The sequence below is a fragment of the Trichoplusia ni genome, chromosome 20 (genome assembly GCF_003590095.1).
Source record: "Trichoplusia ni isolate ovarian cell line Hi5 chromosome 20, tn1, whole genome shotgun sequence".
In the NCBI taxonomy this organism is placed as follows: Eukaryota; Metazoa; Arthropoda; class Insecta; order Lepidoptera; family Noctuidae; genus Trichoplusia; species Trichoplusia ni.
The window spans coordinates 1,906,882-1,925,076 of record NC_039497.1 but is presented as its reverse complement, the minus strand read 5'-3'; the positions used below and the strand labels follow the sequence as shown (position 1 = coordinate 1,925,076).

Sequence of the window (18,195 nt, the reverse complement as noted above, 5' to 3'; positions counted from 1 at the left end):
AAAAGGGATGGCGCTCTACGCGATGTAGTGCTCTGTCATACTTATTATTGGCCAACTACATACATTTGCGGCATTTTCTGATAAGGCTAGAATTTTCAGAGTAGCTTCAAACCCGATGACTGTGAAATTTACAACTATAAAAATGGGTGGTTCGATTTTGATAAAATTTGAATGGATTCATTTAAAAACGTGGGTTTTAATTTTTTTATCTATTAATTTTAAAGTTAAGTATCCATATCGTAAATAACAGATGTTGTATTTATCTTAAATCTTGATAAATAGTACATATTTCAGTATGACTTAAATTAATTTTGTTTAAGTTTCATCATTAACTTGAGCGTTCAAAAACAACGCTCGTGTGTTTTCAAAATGCGGAATCTCGCGCACTTTCTTAAGAATAATATTATTTGTTTCACATCCTTACTTAAGTTATTGTATTGAGACATTATCGACAAATTGTAGAGCGATATTTCTGTTATTATATTCTTATTTTACGTTTAGTAATTCTGTAGTAATACGTCAATTCCATAAACGCTGCCTAAAAGTATAAGTGATTTTTCTAAAAATATCATGTACAGTAGGTACGGTGGTTCTTAGATAATTATTATTTTGTGTTTTTAGATCCCATATCCATGTTAATTTTAACACTTTTCACGCATTTGATTTTACTATGGTCTAATTAATAGCGAACTCACATTTAAATCTTATCATTTTGCATAATTATAACAGAAGGTACAGTATATTCCGCAAAAACAAGAAACCAATTAAAACAATGTCTTTTTTTTGTAACTTTACATTAGTTTTAATGTTAGTGTTTTTTTTAATATAAGTTAAAGTGTTCAAAAAATATTTTATCAGGCACTAGCTGTTGCCCGCGACTTCGTCCCCGTGGGTAGAAGTTATAAGCTATGATTTATACCTGCCCTGTTTTTTTCACATTTTCCATTGTATCTTCGCTCCTATTAGTCACAGCGTGATGGTTTATAGCCTAAAGCCTTCCTCGATGAATGGGCTATTCAACACAAAAAATTTTCAATTTGGACCAGTAGTTCCTGAGATTAGCGTTCAAACAAACAAACAAACTCTTCAGCTTTATATATTAGTATAGATTCGGGTCGGGTAAGGTCGGGCATATACCTGACACATTTAAGCTGTCGACTTGCTAAGAGAGTAAGTTAGTACGTTATTCCTACTTTAATGACAAAAAATGTGTCCAGGTACCCGATTCTGCTATTTACAATTACCGACGAATGTATTCTATGACAGTTGGATTAAATTTCAATGTATTGACCTAGAAAAATGCTTAAGAGAATACGAAAAGTGTAATATTATTCCAATTTTCATTCATTCATCGGCCATTGTTAATAGCGAATTGAGGCCTGGTCAATCATATTATCTATTGCATTAACATTTACTGTCCCACTGCAGGGTAAATGCCTCTCTTCGATTTTTATACTCTGTCCGGTCTATTGCTCCTTCCATAATTTTTTTGTGGTAGGTATCCAGATTTTTTCGCCATCTCATTCGAGGCTGTCCTCGTCGCCGCTTCATGTCAGACGGTAACCACTGGGTTATTACTTTGGCCAATCACAGGTCAATCATTAATACCTTAAAATTATTGCTATTTAACGACTTTACTAATTATTATCATTAGATTACGATCAAGTAACCGGTATGAACTTTGGCGGTATTGCAAGTTAATGAGTGTCATAAAGCGATACATTATGAACTCAAAATATCGTAAATATTAAATTTAACGCTTGATAAGATAACTAGTAACATGTTGCTCTAACATTTGCTAAAGGAGTCGCCTGGATGAGCTTAATGTATTGTTATAAACACTAAGGAATTTAATAATTATTTCGCGGGGCGTTTTACAAATTAGAATTTGCAAATAATGACAAAATATCTAAATTGTAATTACTTAACTGGATTCTCGTTAAAACATCTATTCATCCATGGATTTACCGTGACAATTGTAAACATAGTGCATGTGACTTGAATGTTTGCGAAACTCCTGAGACACAAAGATTCAATACTTAGAACCTTAATGCAGAAGTTTAAAAAATAAAAACACTTTCAATGAATATGAAATATTTTACTAAATAAACAATCTCCAAACTTAACAAAAAAATATAACTAAACAAATTCAATAAGTCATTTCAAGAAATGAAAATGTAGAATAACGAAAAATTAGACCCCAATTCCAATATAAACAGTAATTTTTTTTTAAACTGTTCAAGAACAAGTGTAAAAAATAAGGTACTTCAGATAACACATTAATTATATTTAAAAAAAGTTAACAACAACTACAAAATATCTATAAAATTGTTAAAAATAAAAAGATGGATCACTTTTCTTAGGGAATCTTTCTTCAACCGCAATAGTAACGATTGAGTGTCTTCACTTGGCTGAAGAGCTGCCTGTGGCATATATCTAGTACAGTCTGAAGTCCTTGACATTCGGTCTTAGAGACTTGTAGACTTTCTCTCCAGAGAAAGGTCCATCTGTAAATAAATGAATAAACTGGTCAAGTTTATAGTTATTCATACATCTTTGTAGTCGTTACATTACAAGTAGTCAAAAGCTAGAAAGTCTGACAACCAGTATAATTAAGCAACTGGATTGAGGAAATCAGATATGCAGTCGCTCCTAGTCAAACAAAGGTTCAACTGCATCCGATGAGACTGGAAGCCAACCCCAACTTAGTTGGGAAAAGGCTAAGAGACGATGGCCAATAATAAATGTGAGGTTCTACCACAGCTTCTTGATATGATATTATTATGGTTTCTGAAGGGTGAAAGCGCAATGCCCGCCATAGAACGCCATTTCTTTTTGATACCCACAATAATATTACTGAAAGACTTGGCGGCCTTTAAAGGACGATGTCCCTGGCGTTTTAACAGGATAAAAAAAATACTAGGACACGTACCAATTTGGAACCACTCAGTGCTAGGTATGCCTGCTTCTTTTCTTGCTTGAGTTATAGCTTCTCTGATTGCGAATGGTACGACGACTGAAGCACAAATCGGGGGTTCACCAGTTCCTAGTTACAAAGAAAGTATTTATTTTCATATTTTAATATTATTCAATGACTTCTAGATAATAACACGCATTATTGCCTTACCTTTAGATCCAAGAATCCTTTCATTACTGTATGAGTTCTTTTTCAGGTAAATCCTGAAGTCCTGAGGAATGTCCTTAGAGACTGGAAGATGGTAATCCCAAGCACGGTTGGTCAGATTTTCGCCTTCTTCGGTATAAACCAGCTTCTCGCATGTCCAGTAACCAAGACCCATAATGAAGGCTCCCTCAACCTGAAGTACATGATTTTAAGAAAATGAGAAAGGAAATATAAATACATTTTGATACTCGTCTATTAAATAAGAAATTTAAAGACAAAAAAGTATGCGTAGAATTACTTACTTGTCCAATATCAATATCAGGGTTAAGACTCACACCTACATCTTGTATCATATCCACTCTCAAGATTTCGTACTCAGCAGTCAAAACGTCAAGTTCAACTTCACACAAGGCCATACCGTACACATCATAGACTTGTGCATCACCAAAGCCAGTAAATCCGTGAGTTTGCAGATCTACATCAGCACCATACGCTGCTGTGATCAGTTCCTCCCAAGTAGGGTTTTCTAAAGATGCTCTAAAAGGTTCCAATCTAGCATTCAACTCCGCACAACATTTTCTGAGACCAATGATAATACTACTGGTTGTCAAACTTCCACCAGACATGAAACTGTTCGGTGTGACGACTGTGCTGTTGGCTTTCACTTGAATCTTCTCAATGGGGATCTTTAGTAAGTAGGAAGTGAGTTGGATTGCCTTAGTGTTGATTCCTTGTCCCATTTCAACACCAGCGTGGGTAATAGCTACGGTACCATCAGCATGGTAAACCGCGAGGTTAAGGTCAAAATGTTGTGCTCCAATGGGAGCCCATCTAGCGAAAGCCCATCGGAGACCGCGCTTCTTCCATCTGTTTTCAGCGTTAAATGAATCAACTGCCGCTCGTCTAGGTACATAGTCAGTTTGGACTTTAACTTCTTCAACCATTTTTGCCATTTCTCCGTATTGCTCATGATCTAAGTTGGCTAATCGTACGGCTACGGGATCCATTGAGAGTTCGTAGGAAATTTGTTCCATAATGCACTCCATGTTAGTAATAGCTTCCATAGAACCTGGTTTAGACAAAACGACTTAGTGTGAAGGAAATTACATTCTTAGATATTTAAAAAAACTTATATTAAGCTACCTACCAGGTGATCTACAGAAAGTATTCTTGGGCATGTCAGTTATGGAGTCGTAGTACTTGAAATTAATCTTAGATTTATCATAACAGTTGTTGTACACGTCCATGCCGATTGTGGAAACCATTTCGTTGGTTTTGTAACCATTGTCTTCATAAAGTTCAGCATTTAGGTATTGCAACTGACCGGAACTGTTTACTGCGGCCTGGAAATATTAAATTTATGACTAAATAACATCAGCTAACACTATACTTTTCTTTACACTTTACTTTTCTGAATACGAGATGTTAAAAATATGTAATTTTATAAATATTAGTACCTCGAAGGTCGTATGGCAAGGGAATCTCTTTCCAACGGATTTAAGTATGGAACTTAAAGACATGATGAATCGGCACGGGCGGTTCAGTTTGTGCGCGACAAGACTACAAGCAACAGCTGATTGGATGCTTCGGGAGATTTTCAAACCATAGCCACCGCCGATACGACGAACATGGACATCGATCCTGGAAAAAAAGAAATTAGGATTATTACACTCCCAAAATAACCCCATGAAGAGAAAAAAATCTCTGTGTATTTTATATTACACAATTTATGATTTAGCTATAAAAATAAATAACTCACTTATTTTCACCCAAATTCAATGCCCTTGATACCATCGTGTGTACTCCATCAAGCCATTGCGTAGCCGCGTGTATTTCAAGTCCTTCTTCAATAGGCTTTGCTACACAAACAATGCTCTCTAATGGGAAGTGACATTGACCATAGAATGTGTTACTGCCAGTTATCGTCTTGTACACATCTGTACCAGGGTTTGTTGCTTCAGCTGAAGCGTGAAGAGTATTTTTACTTTCATCTTTTACTGCTTCTTTAATATCTATGACTGGTTTTCTAACATTACTGTACTTCACTACAACGAGTTTGGAAGCTCTATCAGCTACATGCTGAGTCTCTGCTACGATAATACCAATTGGCTGATGGTAGAATTTGACGTTGCCGTCACACAATATTTCTTCATTAGCCGTGTAGAACAAGCTGTCGTGTGGTGTGAACGAGTTTAATCCGGGTATATCTTTAGCCGTATAGAATGCAACTACTCCTGGATATTTCTAAAAGAAAAGGAAACATTCAAACTATTCTTGTTGAAAATTTTATGTAACTGGTTTACTTCATACTCTAATGGAGACTTACCAAAGCAGCGCTAGCATCAATTTTGACTATCGTACCCAAAGCCACAGTGCTGAGTACGAAGGAGGCGAAGACTTCGCGAGGGAGGGCAGGAATGTCTTCTGTGTAAAGAGCTTCTCCGGCACATTGAACCTAGAATAAGATAAATTATTACGGAATACTTATTTTTGGGAGCTATCTCCCACAAAAAGGCAATAAATAGCTTGATATTACATACTTCATTGATATGTTTAAGGGCGTCTTATTGAGTGACTCAGCACCAGTTTATGTGACTACGTCTACGTTTGCCTTGATGGCATTTGAAAACGTAAACTGTTATATGCATTATCAGTGTTAGCTTCTAATATGTAGTATTATAAGTCGTTTTTCACTTCAAGTACTTACCGTTGCTTCCACTTTAGCGATAGGCTGGTTTAATGGCCACATCTTAGGGTCAGATTCATAAACCTGACGGCTAGTCGTGACAGGTCTATTTTCACGGATGTTAATAGCCCCAGATGACAAACGTTGGCCTCTGGTTGAAGATGGACATAGAGAAAGAATGCCCTAAAATACAAAAAAAATACGTAAACGATTTGCAATTTAGTGAATATGTCATAACGAAGATTCGCTTACTAGACAAGTCATAGTACTTGTTTATGGTCATGTGAAAATGAAATATTAGAAGTAACAAGAAATAATCTCACCTTAAACATCAAAGCCTTTGCTAAATACCTTCTGAACTCTACAGACGGTTCAGGAGGATTATCTTCAACAAGCATTTCTCCGTCCAATACTCCCAAAGCACCTTGCACCGTTTCATTCTCAAACAACCTCTTTCCAACCAGGTAACTTTCAGTCGCTCTTGCCCTTATGAACGTTGATGATAAGTGACCGAAAACGACTCTAGCTTTCTCAATCACATCCTTCTTGCGATCAATTTTGTATAGGAATCCAGCGTTGACTATGGAGTGAGCACTTTGGGCTCTTGACATAAGCTGTAAAAACAAAAATTCCAATTAATATCAGCCTCTTACAAAAAAGACGAAATAAGTATCATGTTTTTTATTTCAGATGCTCAACTGTTTTTACAAACTCGACAACTGAACCGTACCAAATACGACAACCTACCTTATAGGTGTACAGAAGATAATCTTCATTAAGGGGTGGAAGCATAACATTTATGATCAATTTTCCTTTCATGTCTAGTTTCAAAAACTCATCCATTGTAACTGTAAACTTTTCGGTTCTAGATCCTGGAATGAAAAAAACATGAAATTTTGAAAATCGAGACAGTCTAAGCAATATCACTATGCCTAGATTGACCGAAAAATCTTCGGTAGTCTAGACGATCTAGAGATTCAATAAAAAGTTAAGTGAGGGAATGGACGAAAGTAAACATACCAATGGTCAACTCTGCACCAACAGCGTCAAATAGCAGGAATACATCGGACGGGTACATGTTGTAGCCATGTTTGATCATCAGGTTTCCAGCGATGGTACCCACCTAGTTATCATTATATTTATGTAAATATCGTACGGTTATAAAGCCTTAAAGGATAATGACACTTCTAGTTCATATTTTTACGTAGAATGAAGTTAACTGGTACGAGTATCATGTCGAATCTTTTCGAAAGAGCATTTATCGAAACTTTCCTCAATTTGTATAAATTAAAATTGGAGATAAACGCAAGATCAATATGAGGACAGCTGAAACGAATCTTTACTCAGAAGGTAATCTACATAAAACAATAATTAATTCATATAAAACTTACATTTCTCACAGGGATGTGAGCGACTAGATCCATATGATTATAAAATTTGGTAAAGTAGCTGAAATTCTTGTCCGAAGATTTTGATTTGAGTACATCCATAAACTCGGTAAGAGTTAATGCTCCTCCAAGGATGACATTTTGATCGGTTTCGATGGTTTTTAGAGATTGGACATTATTGATGTCAATCAGAATTTTAGGGTACTCATCAATGGGAATAGCACCTGTAAAATAATGGTAATTTTATGTAAGATTTTTCTAGTATGGGACAATAGGTAAAACCAACTATTGCAATATGATCGGGATGGAAATATCTCGATTTCACCTTATTTTTGTTTGTGTAGCTGGCACTTGCTTTAAGGATTCTTATTCATATTTGTTGTCAAATCGAAAATTGGTCACTTACACATTATTGCAATCTTAGTATGTTAAATTAATTAACAAAAATGTGCTACCTTTGGCAGTATTTCCAGCAACCAGCATATACGAATCAGTGCCTTCTCTCGCTAAAATATCAAATATGTCGCATATTCTCTTGGCCTGGAACCATTTTCTACCATCTTTTAAAACCAATTCCTTTACTTTGTTACTTTCCAATTCAGTATCATTCTTTTCTACCATACACCAATCATCTTCTTTTTCACTACAACATTTATTTCCATTTTTGTTGCAAATATACAGACTTTGTAAATCCATAATTCTTTCTTCTTTCGGTGCATCTTTGGCAAACTTCTTGAATGCCTCAATAATTGGTCTGTACCCGGTACAACGGCAAAGGTTGCTACCGAATGAATTCTCTATTTCTTTCATAGTTAGGTCTTTTTTGGTTTCTAAGACGCTGTTAAGACGAAAATGATGTTTAATGAGATTTAAAAGGAAAAAAAATAATTATGATACTTTCAAAAAAGTAAAATCATAAATATAATTCCCCTCATTTTATCACGCTGAGGTTATTAAAAATATCTCACCCTTGCATGGCCATAACCCATCCACAGCTGCAGTACCCGCACTGACTTCCATGGTTCTCTGCCAACGTCGTTTGGACCTTGTGGTACCCATCCTTCTTGTTGCCCAAACCTTCTATCGTTCTAATGTCCCAGCCATCACAAGATGTGACTGCCACCAAACACTGATACAAAATAAAATGAAATCATAGTCAGTATATATGTACTTCTTAATCTTTTTATAAATAGGAACTACTGAAATATTTTTTCTTGCTTATTTTTTTATCATCAGCGCCATATTCCTCCCTTGTCAAATATGCTGCATATTTAATTTAATTTAAATCGCTGTTGAAAATATATTTTCATTTATTGTTTTCCCAATCATCCATTACGCTACAATTCATGTTTCACTTATAAGCAAGTAAAATGGAACCTTCGCCAACCTTTACTTACAGAATTAACTGATACATATGGAGTGCCAGGAGTTTTAGAAGCTGTTACGATGCAGGCTCCGCAGCCTCCCTCGCGACAACTGTACTTGGTACCGCGCAGTTCCAGGAAGTTACGGAGGTAGTCCACCAGCATCACATCGGAGCTCACCTCACTTCCAACTAAAAAAAAAACAAACAAACTAAAATATATTCCAACTGGACTGATATACATAGTTGAAAAATACTTAGGTATGCTGTTTTTAACGTGGTGCCTTAATTCACTTTATTCGAAATTTGAAAAGACTGGTCTGTACCGATATCGAAACCGAACCTACAACCCTTGCCTTGACAGTCGAAACAGAAATCGAAATCTTGCCAGATATTCATAAAGCGTTGTAAAGTGATGCTAGTCCTGCGAAATTTAACTGATTTGGATATTGCTCTTCAGATTGTCCCAACTAATATCTTGATTCAATTTTACTAAACACATAATTATGCTAACAATACTGACGCCCCGGGCAACAACTGCAGCTGAATATCAATATTTTAAAGATAACGACTGCTTATCTGATCACCACAATACATTTGATAAGAACACAGCACTTATTAAAACAACATTTAAACTAATTCACGGCCTCAGCTTCCAAGAATCTTGGTTTCTTGCAGGAGTCCTATGTAATAAAAGCAAAGAGAATAATAACAATTATAAACGCACCCGTGTGTTGGACCCCATTGACTTTGATCTTAATGTTGTCCATGACTGCTCCTCACTATTAGCCGGTACGGACTGAATTTACATGATCTCTTCATTAAGACCAATTTTATAGGATTTCCAATGGAAACATACGGTTGTAAAAATGACAATAAATATTTTTTTCTGTAAATTAATATTTATTGTACATAGTTTTAATCTGGTCTATGAAGACGCTCATGAAGGGTGATCTGCCGATTTCCCTGAAGCGGAAGCTCATTGATATGTGTATCCTGCCCATCTTAACTTAAGGTGCTCAGACCTGGTCGCTGACCGACTCACAGAAATTCCGCCTTGGAGTTTGCCAAAGAGCTATGGAACGCAGCATTCTTGGTGTTAGGTTGCAAGACCGAATTCCGAACACCATGCTGCGTTCCAAAACTGGGATTACAGACGTCGGCAAAAAGGCTGACAGGCTAAAATGGGATTGGGCGGGTAACGTTAGCCGCATGGAAAGCGATCGTTGGGCCAAAGTCACCACACTATGGGAGCCAACGGATGGATGGCGTCGTCGTGGGCGACCTAGGAAGCGGCCCAGAATAGAGAGTCGTGGAAGGATTTGGGGGCGGCCTTTGCCCAGCTGTGGGACACAGTGGGCTAGAGAAAAAAAAAAGTTTTAAAATGTAATTTTAAGTTTGAATGAAATAACCCACATATTTATTTCGTTTTTGTTTTGAAATTGTTAACTTGTGTAACTGTGTTATTTTTTTTCAATTTATTATCAAATATGGGATATGTGTATACATGTCATTTGGCTAAAGGCATGTAAAATTGATAAGTAAATACGAGTAGCTTTGAAATTTAAGAAAACTGTCAGTCCTGCGCACAGGAAGAACAGTTAAGTGTTTAAATGATTATATTAATAATTTTAATCATATTTTATAGGTGCACATTTTGAAATGTTCTCGTATGTTTTCATTATTTATCATATCATTCTCAATGTACAAGTGAGGATTATTTGTACAAATGTGATGCAATTTGTATGTTTTATCATTTTTTTTGCCACATCGTTACTTATAATTCTTTATTTATTGAATTTGATCTGTTGATTCTGTTATGAGTGATTTTAACTAAGTTACACAAGAAAAATGTATCGAATGGGCTTACATTTGACATTGTCCTTTGTATGAAAAGCCTGTAGTGAAAATTGTGTGTTAAAGACATTTGAAGTTTTCATGCGGCAAAATATCTGTCAAGCAACATTTCCAGCTTTACGCGTCGATGCAAAGTGAACAAGAGTTTGGGTATTTTTAAAATTAGTGCAATTTGATTTATTTAAATTTTTTGAACACGTCAATTATCAACGGACAAAATTAATAATGGACGACGTAATTAAAAAATAATAGACATTACAATGACTGTTTTGCAAGGAGTTCATCTATGTTTCGTACTTTCCAAGTTCCTTGGCATGTAAGTGGTATGTTACCAAAATTAGCACGTTCTTAAGCACGTGTTTTAATGATATATGTATAAAAACAAATAACGCTTCGACTGCATTTTCAATTGTTATATCAACACCTGTGTAATTAAATAGGTGCGTTATTTATATAGTGAGTTGTTATAAAACGACTTGCAAGATATAGAAAGAGTAACTCTCATAATTTTAGGATGTCGAATATAAGTGGAAGAAGCGCCTGTAAGGTAAACAGAACAACACAATGAGTTTGGTAGAACTGTTGACATTACAAAAGTAAGAAAGCCGAGCTAATGATCGCAAAGTGTCGCGAGTTTAATCCCCGAGTAGGAAAGGAAAGGCAAGTGTGTGATCCAAAAATGCTTGCCCTAAGTCTGGGTGTCTTCGTACTAGTGACTTGAAGGTTTGTGAAACCCCCAGCGACACAAGAATGAAATTTCTTAACATATAATGAGCGTGACATAATCGAACGATCAACAATTTTCTTTTTCTCTTTCCTCACGTTACGTCTTCTCTCTGCTCGGCAACACGTGAATGTTTACGATCAGATGCGGACAGCTGAAATAATTAGTGTTTCAGCTGGTCTGTGCTAGTGAATTGCGACTTTTAAGATGGAATGACGTCGATCTAAGTTAAAGCGAGTCTTAAGTTGTCTTTTGGAAATCTAAGATTGTACCGTTTTAATTCTGCATTTAGTTAAGAATCTCACGCCTCTCATTATAAGCATACTTAGTTTTTGGTGCGCAGATTGAGCAGAAAATAGTGACAGTTACAAAATTACCTTGACAAAGACCTGACATTTGGAAAGCTTTATCAAAAATCAGAAGTATTTTTAACTCCTGCAAAAAGGAATTCAATCTTTGTAAAGCAGCGGTTTTCACAAACATTTAAGTCAAATGCACTATGTTATCTAGACACAGAACAATGATTTGAGGAGGATCACACAAACGCTAAATTCTATATACGTTTTACGTCTGTATATTTTTTATACGTTTTCATTGAAGTACAATTGTTATTCATATTATCATATTTTTGCTCGGTAAACAAATGAAAAAAAATTGTCAATACAACGACATTACTATTTACTTAGTTGCAAAGTGAAGAGAAATTATTACTCACTGTGAAAGAGAGACGCCATTCTACGCGACATAGTGTGCTATTAAGCTTCCACACTTTGTAGTAATATTACTATAAGACGTGGTGGTAGGCCCTCTGAAGTACTCAAAAGAGTCATAGAGCTATTACAGTGTAAGGGTCCTGTTTCTAGAGTTCCGTACCAGAAAGTAAAAACGGAACGCTGTACTGAGCTCCTGAAAGCACCTGAAAAAGAGGTCAGCAAGCTCTGTGGAACGTATCAGGGCTGAAGCTTTCCGGGCCAGCAGGATTATGAAAGAATTACAAGAAAAAGGAACATGGGTAGGTTTTCGTCAATAAAACTCTGATATTCCCTTCCGCTCAAGCCAAAGCAAAAGCAGTGATTTGATGATTTCCGTTCGCAAAAAGAAAGATCGTAGAGTTCTCTCTGAATTAAGTCGAACATCAGATACCTAAGCGGGACTATTTTCTGAAGCAAGAGCGCCAACTACAAGACGTAGCTCAGCATTCTTCATCCACCACGATAATTTCATTACTGAAGTGGTGAAAAAACGTAATAATTAAACATGAAACGTTGGTATTCTATATTTTTTTATTATAACTGCCGTGACTTGAGAACTATACTGATGAACTCAAGTTTCATTAGGGCCTACCGCTTCAAATTATGTTTATAGTACATATACATATACATATCTATAGGCTTAAAATTTACATATACATATAGATAACTATCAACACGAAATTCCATCTTTCACTCTCATGCTTCATTTCGTTAGTTTTAAAATGGATTATTATGAATAAGAGAAACAAAAAATATTAACTTTTCATAATTTTTATTAATGTAAGCAGATGAACTCTATAACAATAATAATGGCTTATTCTATTTAATAAAATCTAAAGTCTTTTATGTTTGTTTTAATGGCGTTGTGGATAGCTTCACCTGAATATGGCCCATCTGTGAACAAAAACGATTTATTGAGTATCATTTAACATCCAAAATTCTGAGATAACACCATGTTTTTCAAAATAATTACATAATGCTAAAGTGTTTAGTCAAAAATTTTATAAAACAAAAAAAAAAACTTTCGGCTTTTCAAGATTTAGCTGTTGGCATAAAAAAAAATACAATTATTGATTAAGTAGTATTCCACAAATAAACACTGACCAATAGGGAACCACTCTGTGGAAGGAATCCCAATTTCCTTCCTTGCCTCAACCATGGCTTCCCGGATTGCGAATGCTATGACCACTGCCGCACAAATAGGTGGCTCCCCAGTTCCTAAAATGAAAGGTTCTATTAATAAATGATCAAAACAAGAGAAATGAAGAGGATAATATCTGAAGGACACTAAAGAATGTGCAGTACAGGCAGATTTTATAATCTGTTTCTTTTCTACCTTTAGCTCCCATTATGAAATCATTGCTGTAAGAGTTCTTCTTCAGATACACTCTGAAGTCTTGAGGTATATCTTTGGCCAAAGGCAGATGGTAGTTCCATGTTCTGTCTGTCAAAATCTGCCCTTGTTCAGTGTAGACAAGTTTCTCGCAAGTCCAGTACCCTAAGCCCATGACAAAGCCTCCTTCAACCTGTAAATATGGAGAGATTTTAATAAAATCTCTCTTTGACACGCTTTGATATATTACTGTGGCAAAGAGACGCTACTGGTTAAAAACCTATTTATATTATTCGGATTGTTTAAAATTACAAGCATAAACTTACTTGACCAATATCAATTTCAGGACTAACGCTCAACCCCACATCTTGTAATAAATCGACTCTCAATATTTCAAATTCATTTGTCAAAACATCAAGTTCTACTTCACATAATGCCATTCCATACACGTGATATGATTGGGCATCATTAAATCCCGCGTATCCATGAGTTTGTAGATCAACGTCCGCAGTAGAGGCTGCAGCTATCAGTTCTTCCCATGTTGGATTTTCTAAAGTAGCTCGAATCGGTTCTAACCGCGCATTCAATTGTTCGCAACATTTCTTCAGGCCAATCATAACACTTGTAGTAGTAAGACTTCCTCCACTTAGATAACTGTTCGGTGCAACGTGAGTGTTGTTGCCTTTAATTTGAATTTTATCAAGAGGTACGTTGAGAAGATGAGCCGCAATCTGTTTGGCTTTGGTGTTTATGCCTTGACCCATTTCAACTCCAGCATGGGTTATCGTTATCGTACCATCAACGCGGTAGACAGACATGATGACGTTGAATTGTTGAGCTCCAGTCGGCACCCACTTAACGAAAGCCCACCTCAAACCTCGTTTTTTCCATCTATTTTCTGTATTATATGAATTAACTGCCGCTCTTCGAGAAACATAATCGGCATTTGTCTTGAGAGTTTCAAAAACATTTTTCATTTCAGTCAAATGGTCTGGATCGGTATTTGCTAATCTGACCTCCGCAGGATCTACGGATAGCTCATATGAAATTTGTTCCATTATGTGTTCGAATGCCGATATAGCTTCAAGCGTACCTGTATAATTAGGGGTATTTATTTAATAATATTTACATTTAATTGGATAAATATTTAGACAAAACATTTAGTTATCTTGAAATACTAATATATATGATCTGAATGTCAATCTTACCTGGCGATCTACAGAACGTATTAGAGGCCATATCCGTGACGGTGTCGTAGACTTTGTAGTTAATCTTAGATTTGTCGTAGCAGTTGTTGTAGACGTCGAGTCCTAGTGTTGACATCATTTCGTTGATCACGTATCCACTATCCTCATAGAGATTAGAATCTAGACTTTGGATGAGACCTTCGCGATTTACTGCTACCTAAAATAAAAAAAATGACTCAATATTTCCTTTTAATGGTTCTATATATACTCAGTACTTAAAACCCTAGATTAGAAGCACATTTAAAATAGATTAACTCTACCTCGAAAATTGAAATACATGGTGTCCTCTTTCCTACAGATTGCATAATTGTCGACAAAGGCAAAACGAATCGGCATGGACGTTGCAGCTTTTGTACAATCAGACTGCAGGCCACTGCAGCCTGTGAGCCGCGGGATAACTTCAATCCATACCCACCACCGAGGCGACGAACGTGCACGTCGATCCTATAAAAATATCATAATATAAGAATGGTAATATGTTCACTAGTTTTTGTATTATGCTTGTTTGTGATATTGCTAAGGTTTAATCGTCAGGCGTTTTGAATTAATAAATCGTGTGTGAAGTGTTTCGCCTCGCCTATTTTATTTACAAACTCTAATCACTACGTGCACTATTTCGTGTGCTTCAAAAGAGAGATAGAAATATCTAGGTAAGTACAAATATATTCTTACCTGCTTGCATCCATATTAAGAGCTCTAGCTATCATAGTCTGTACACCATCAAGATATTGTGTCGTCGAGTGCACTTCCAGACCTTCTTCAGTTGGTTTCGCGATGCAAGCTAATGTTTCCATAGGGAAATGGTATTGTCCATATAACGTGTTACTGCCAGATATAGTTTTGTACACATCTGTACCAGGATTCGTGGCTTCAAATGACGTCACAAGACTACTTCTAGAACTATCCTTAACAGCTTCTTTGATATCTATTACCGGTTTTGCTCCACTGTTGTACTTTACTTGGACAAGTTGCGTTGCTCTGGACGCTATTTGGTGAGTCTCAGCTACTACAATTCCTATAGGCTGATTATAGTATCTGACATTACCATCGCATAAAATTTCTTCATTGGCGGAGTATAATGAAATGTCATTAGGCGTGTAGGAGTTAAGGCCGGGAATATCTTTGGCTGTGTAGAATGCTAGAACACCAGGAGTACTCTGGAAAAAAAATGTATTTTTAGTAGAAGTAACAATAACAAGTACGGGTCTTAAGTTGATATGTATTCCGGTAACAATGTCCAATAAAAAAAAGGTTAGTTTACTTTTTTTGTTTGTTGTAGTAATTTTGTTACTCACCAATGCAGCGCTGGCATCAATTTTAACGATAGTTCCCAGAGCGATAGTACTTAATACAAATGCTCCATACACTTGACCAGGCATGGCAGGAATATCTTCAGTAAATTTAGCTTCTCCAGCGCATTGAATCTGATTGGAAAAATAAAATTAAAAATGACTCTTCTAATAATATTAATGTTTCTCCTTATGTTTTAGCAATAGCAACTATTAGTAGGCCTCAGGAAATTTTATTACTTTTTTTGTATTAGATGAAACTGTCCTTTAAGAATAGGCGTTAAGTGAAAAACAATCAAAACTTAGACCAACCATTGCTTCGTCCTTCATAATAGGTTGATTATAAGGCCACAGATTAGGATCAGTTTGTATGACCTGCTGCCCAGTCGATACCGGTCTCACATCATGCAAGCTAACAGCACCAGAATTCAGACGACGCTGTAACATCTCGGGTGGGGAGAGTGTCAAAAGTCCCTGGAATTTGGGGAAATTGAATTCATAAAAATAATCAATAATTATTTTAGCGTTATATAGAAATAAATTATTTGTTTTAATGCTAACCTTATAAAACAGTGCACAAGCAAGATACCGTCTATATTCTACAGATGGTTCTGGAGGATTTTCTACAATGATCATCTCTCCATTCAAGACTCCCATTGCTCCTTGCAGCGTTTCGTTGGTGAACAAAGGCTTTCCAATCAGATAAGCCTCGGTAGCTTTTGCTCTGGTGAAGTTAGGGGATAAAGCGCCATACACAATCCGTGCACTTTGAACCACGTTCGTGGTGGGATCCAACTCGTAAAGGAAACCTGCGTTGACGATGGCGTGAACACTTTGGGCTCTAGACATCAACTGAAACATCATAATAAAGTTAGGAATCAAATATCAAAAAGTAAAGTATGCAACATATAAATAAAACTATATGTGTACTAGAAATATAAATTATTTTCATAAGACTAAAACAACAAATGAAAAAATCTTGAGTAGAAGTAAGAATATCGTACCTTATATGTATAGATTTTATGTCTATCACTTAGAGGTGGAAACATGACGTTCACAATTACTTTTCCTTTCATATCCATCTTCAAGAAGTCTACTAATGAGACTGTATACTTCGTTTGCTGCTGGTCCACTTGAAAACAAACGTTTGAATTAACAGTTTTGTAAGAGGTAAAATCAGAACAGAACATTTATATATATAGTTTTTTTAATCTTACCAATATTTAACATGGCCCCGACAGTCTCTAACAGAAGGAATATATCAGACTGGAACATGTTGTCTGCATGCTTGATCATCAAATTCCCGGCAATCGTTCCTATCTGGGAATATGATAAGGAATAAGGGAATAATAAAATAAGTTACAAAATATGATAAATAGACTTTTCAATTATAAATCATCATTTAAAACAAGGAACATACTTACATTTTGTACAGGAATGTGAGCTACTAGCTTCACATGATAGATCAATTGATTAAAATAGCTGAAGGCGTTTTCAGTTGACTTAGCTTCCAAAATGTTTTGAAATTCTGTCAACGTCGTGGCAGCTCCAATTATTATGTTCTGATCGTATTGCACAGCTCTCAGCTCATGGACTGCACTTATATCAATCATTACTCGAGGATATTCACTTATGGGAGAGACGCCTGTGAAGATAAATCAGTAATTATAACTTTTATCACTACCAGTTACGTAAAACTCTAATAGGAAAAGGCTTATAATATCCGTACCTTTTGCAGTATTTCCACCGACCAGCATATAAGAATCTGTACCTTCTTTTGCAAATATATCAAAAATATCTTGTAAAACTCTAGCTTTAAACCAGTTTTTACCATCTTTAAGTCGGATTGACTTTACTTTATTCATATGCGCATCATCTTCGTTAACCATGCACCAGCCTTCTTCATCTTTACAACATTTTCCTTTACTATTGCAAATAGCTAATTTACTAACGTCCGTAATTCTGTCTTCTTTTGGAGCATCCACAGCGAACTTCTTAAAAGCTTCTAGGATAGGACGGTAACCAGTGCAACGGCAGATGTTGCTACCGAAAGAATTTTCGAGTTCTTTCATAGTAAAGTTTCCTTTGCTCTCCATGACTCTATAAAGTTTATAAAAAAATCGTATTATAGTTACACATTAATTTACATGGTCAAGGATGCCATTCAGTTTAAATTATATTTGTTTTGAATACCCAATCAATTATATGGACGATGAAAGATGAAATTTTTAAGTGTAAGTAATAAAAGTGGACATAGTTAAATTACCCATGCATGGCCATCACCCAGCCACAGCTGCAGTATCCGCATTGGGTTCCATTGTTTTCAGCCAACGTCTTTTGCAGAGTATGGTAACCGGTCTTCCTATTACCCAAGCCTTCGATCGTCACTATGTCCCATCCATCGCATGAGCCTATGGTCACCAGGCACTGTT

At 36.0% G+C, this 18,195-nt stretch overlaps 3 protein-coding genes across 3 annotated transcripts; all 3 read right to left on the bottom strand.

Moving 5' to 3' along the window:
* Positions 1 to 2,311: 2,311 nt before the first annotated feature.
* LOC113503721 (aldehyde oxidase 1-like) lies at positions 2,312 to 4,759 on the bottom strand. Its single transcript, XM_026885796.1, has 6 exons — positions 4,582 to 4,759; positions 4,272 to 4,467; positions 3,427 to 4,193; positions 3,128 to 3,317; positions 2,933 to 3,046; positions 2,312 to 2,507 (listed from the first exon to the last, which is right to left on the bottom strand). Exons 1-6 carry the CDS (start codon positions 4,642 to 4,644, stop codon positions 2,437 to 2,439), a joined length of 1,401 nt encoding a protein of 466 aa, XP_026741597.1. The 5' UTR covers positions 4,645 to 4,759; the 3' UTR covers positions 2,312 to 2,436.
* A 105-nt stretch (positions 4,760 to 4,864) lies between these two features.
* Positions 4,865 to 9,390, bottom strand: LOC113503722 (abscisic-aldehyde oxidase-like). The gene is made up of 11 exons (XM_026885797.1): positions 9,289 to 9,390; positions 8,596 to 8,753; positions 8,167 to 8,327; positions 7,654 to 8,036; positions 7,202 to 7,422; positions 6,831 to 6,933; positions 6,558 to 6,682; positions 6,134 to 6,424; positions 5,832 to 5,993; positions 5,451 to 5,579; positions 4,865 to 5,368 (listed from the first exon to the last, which is right to left on the bottom strand). The coding sequence occupies exons 1-11, from the start codon at positions 9,329 to 9,331 to the stop codon at positions 4,880 to 4,882; spliced, it is 2,265 nt and encodes a 754-aa protein (XP_026741598.1). The 5' UTR covers positions 9,332 to 9,390; the 3' UTR covers positions 4,865 to 4,879.
* Positions 9,391 to 12,742: 3,352 nt separating this feature from the next.
* LOC113503720 (xanthine dehydrogenase-like) lies at positions 12,743 to 18,184 on the bottom strand. The gene is made up of 14 exons (XM_026885795.1): positions 18,030 to 18,184; positions 17,493 to 17,863; positions 17,188 to 17,408; positions 16,981 to 17,083; positions 16,768 to 16,895; positions 16,325 to 16,615; positions 16,076 to 16,237; positions 15,770 to 15,898; positions 15,147 to 15,631; positions 14,735 to 14,918; positions 14,436 to 14,631; positions 13,554 to 14,320; positions 12,999 to 13,420; positions 12,743 to 12,788 (listed from the first exon to the last, which is right to left on the bottom strand). Exons 1-13 carry the CDS (start codon positions 18,041 to 18,043, stop codon positions 13,142 to 13,144), a joined length of 3,330 nt encoding a protein of 1,109 aa, XP_026741596.1. The 5' UTR covers positions 18,044 to 18,184; the 3' UTR covers positions 12,743 to 12,788; positions 12,999 to 13,141.
* Positions 18,185 to 18,195: the final 11 nt, after the last annotated feature.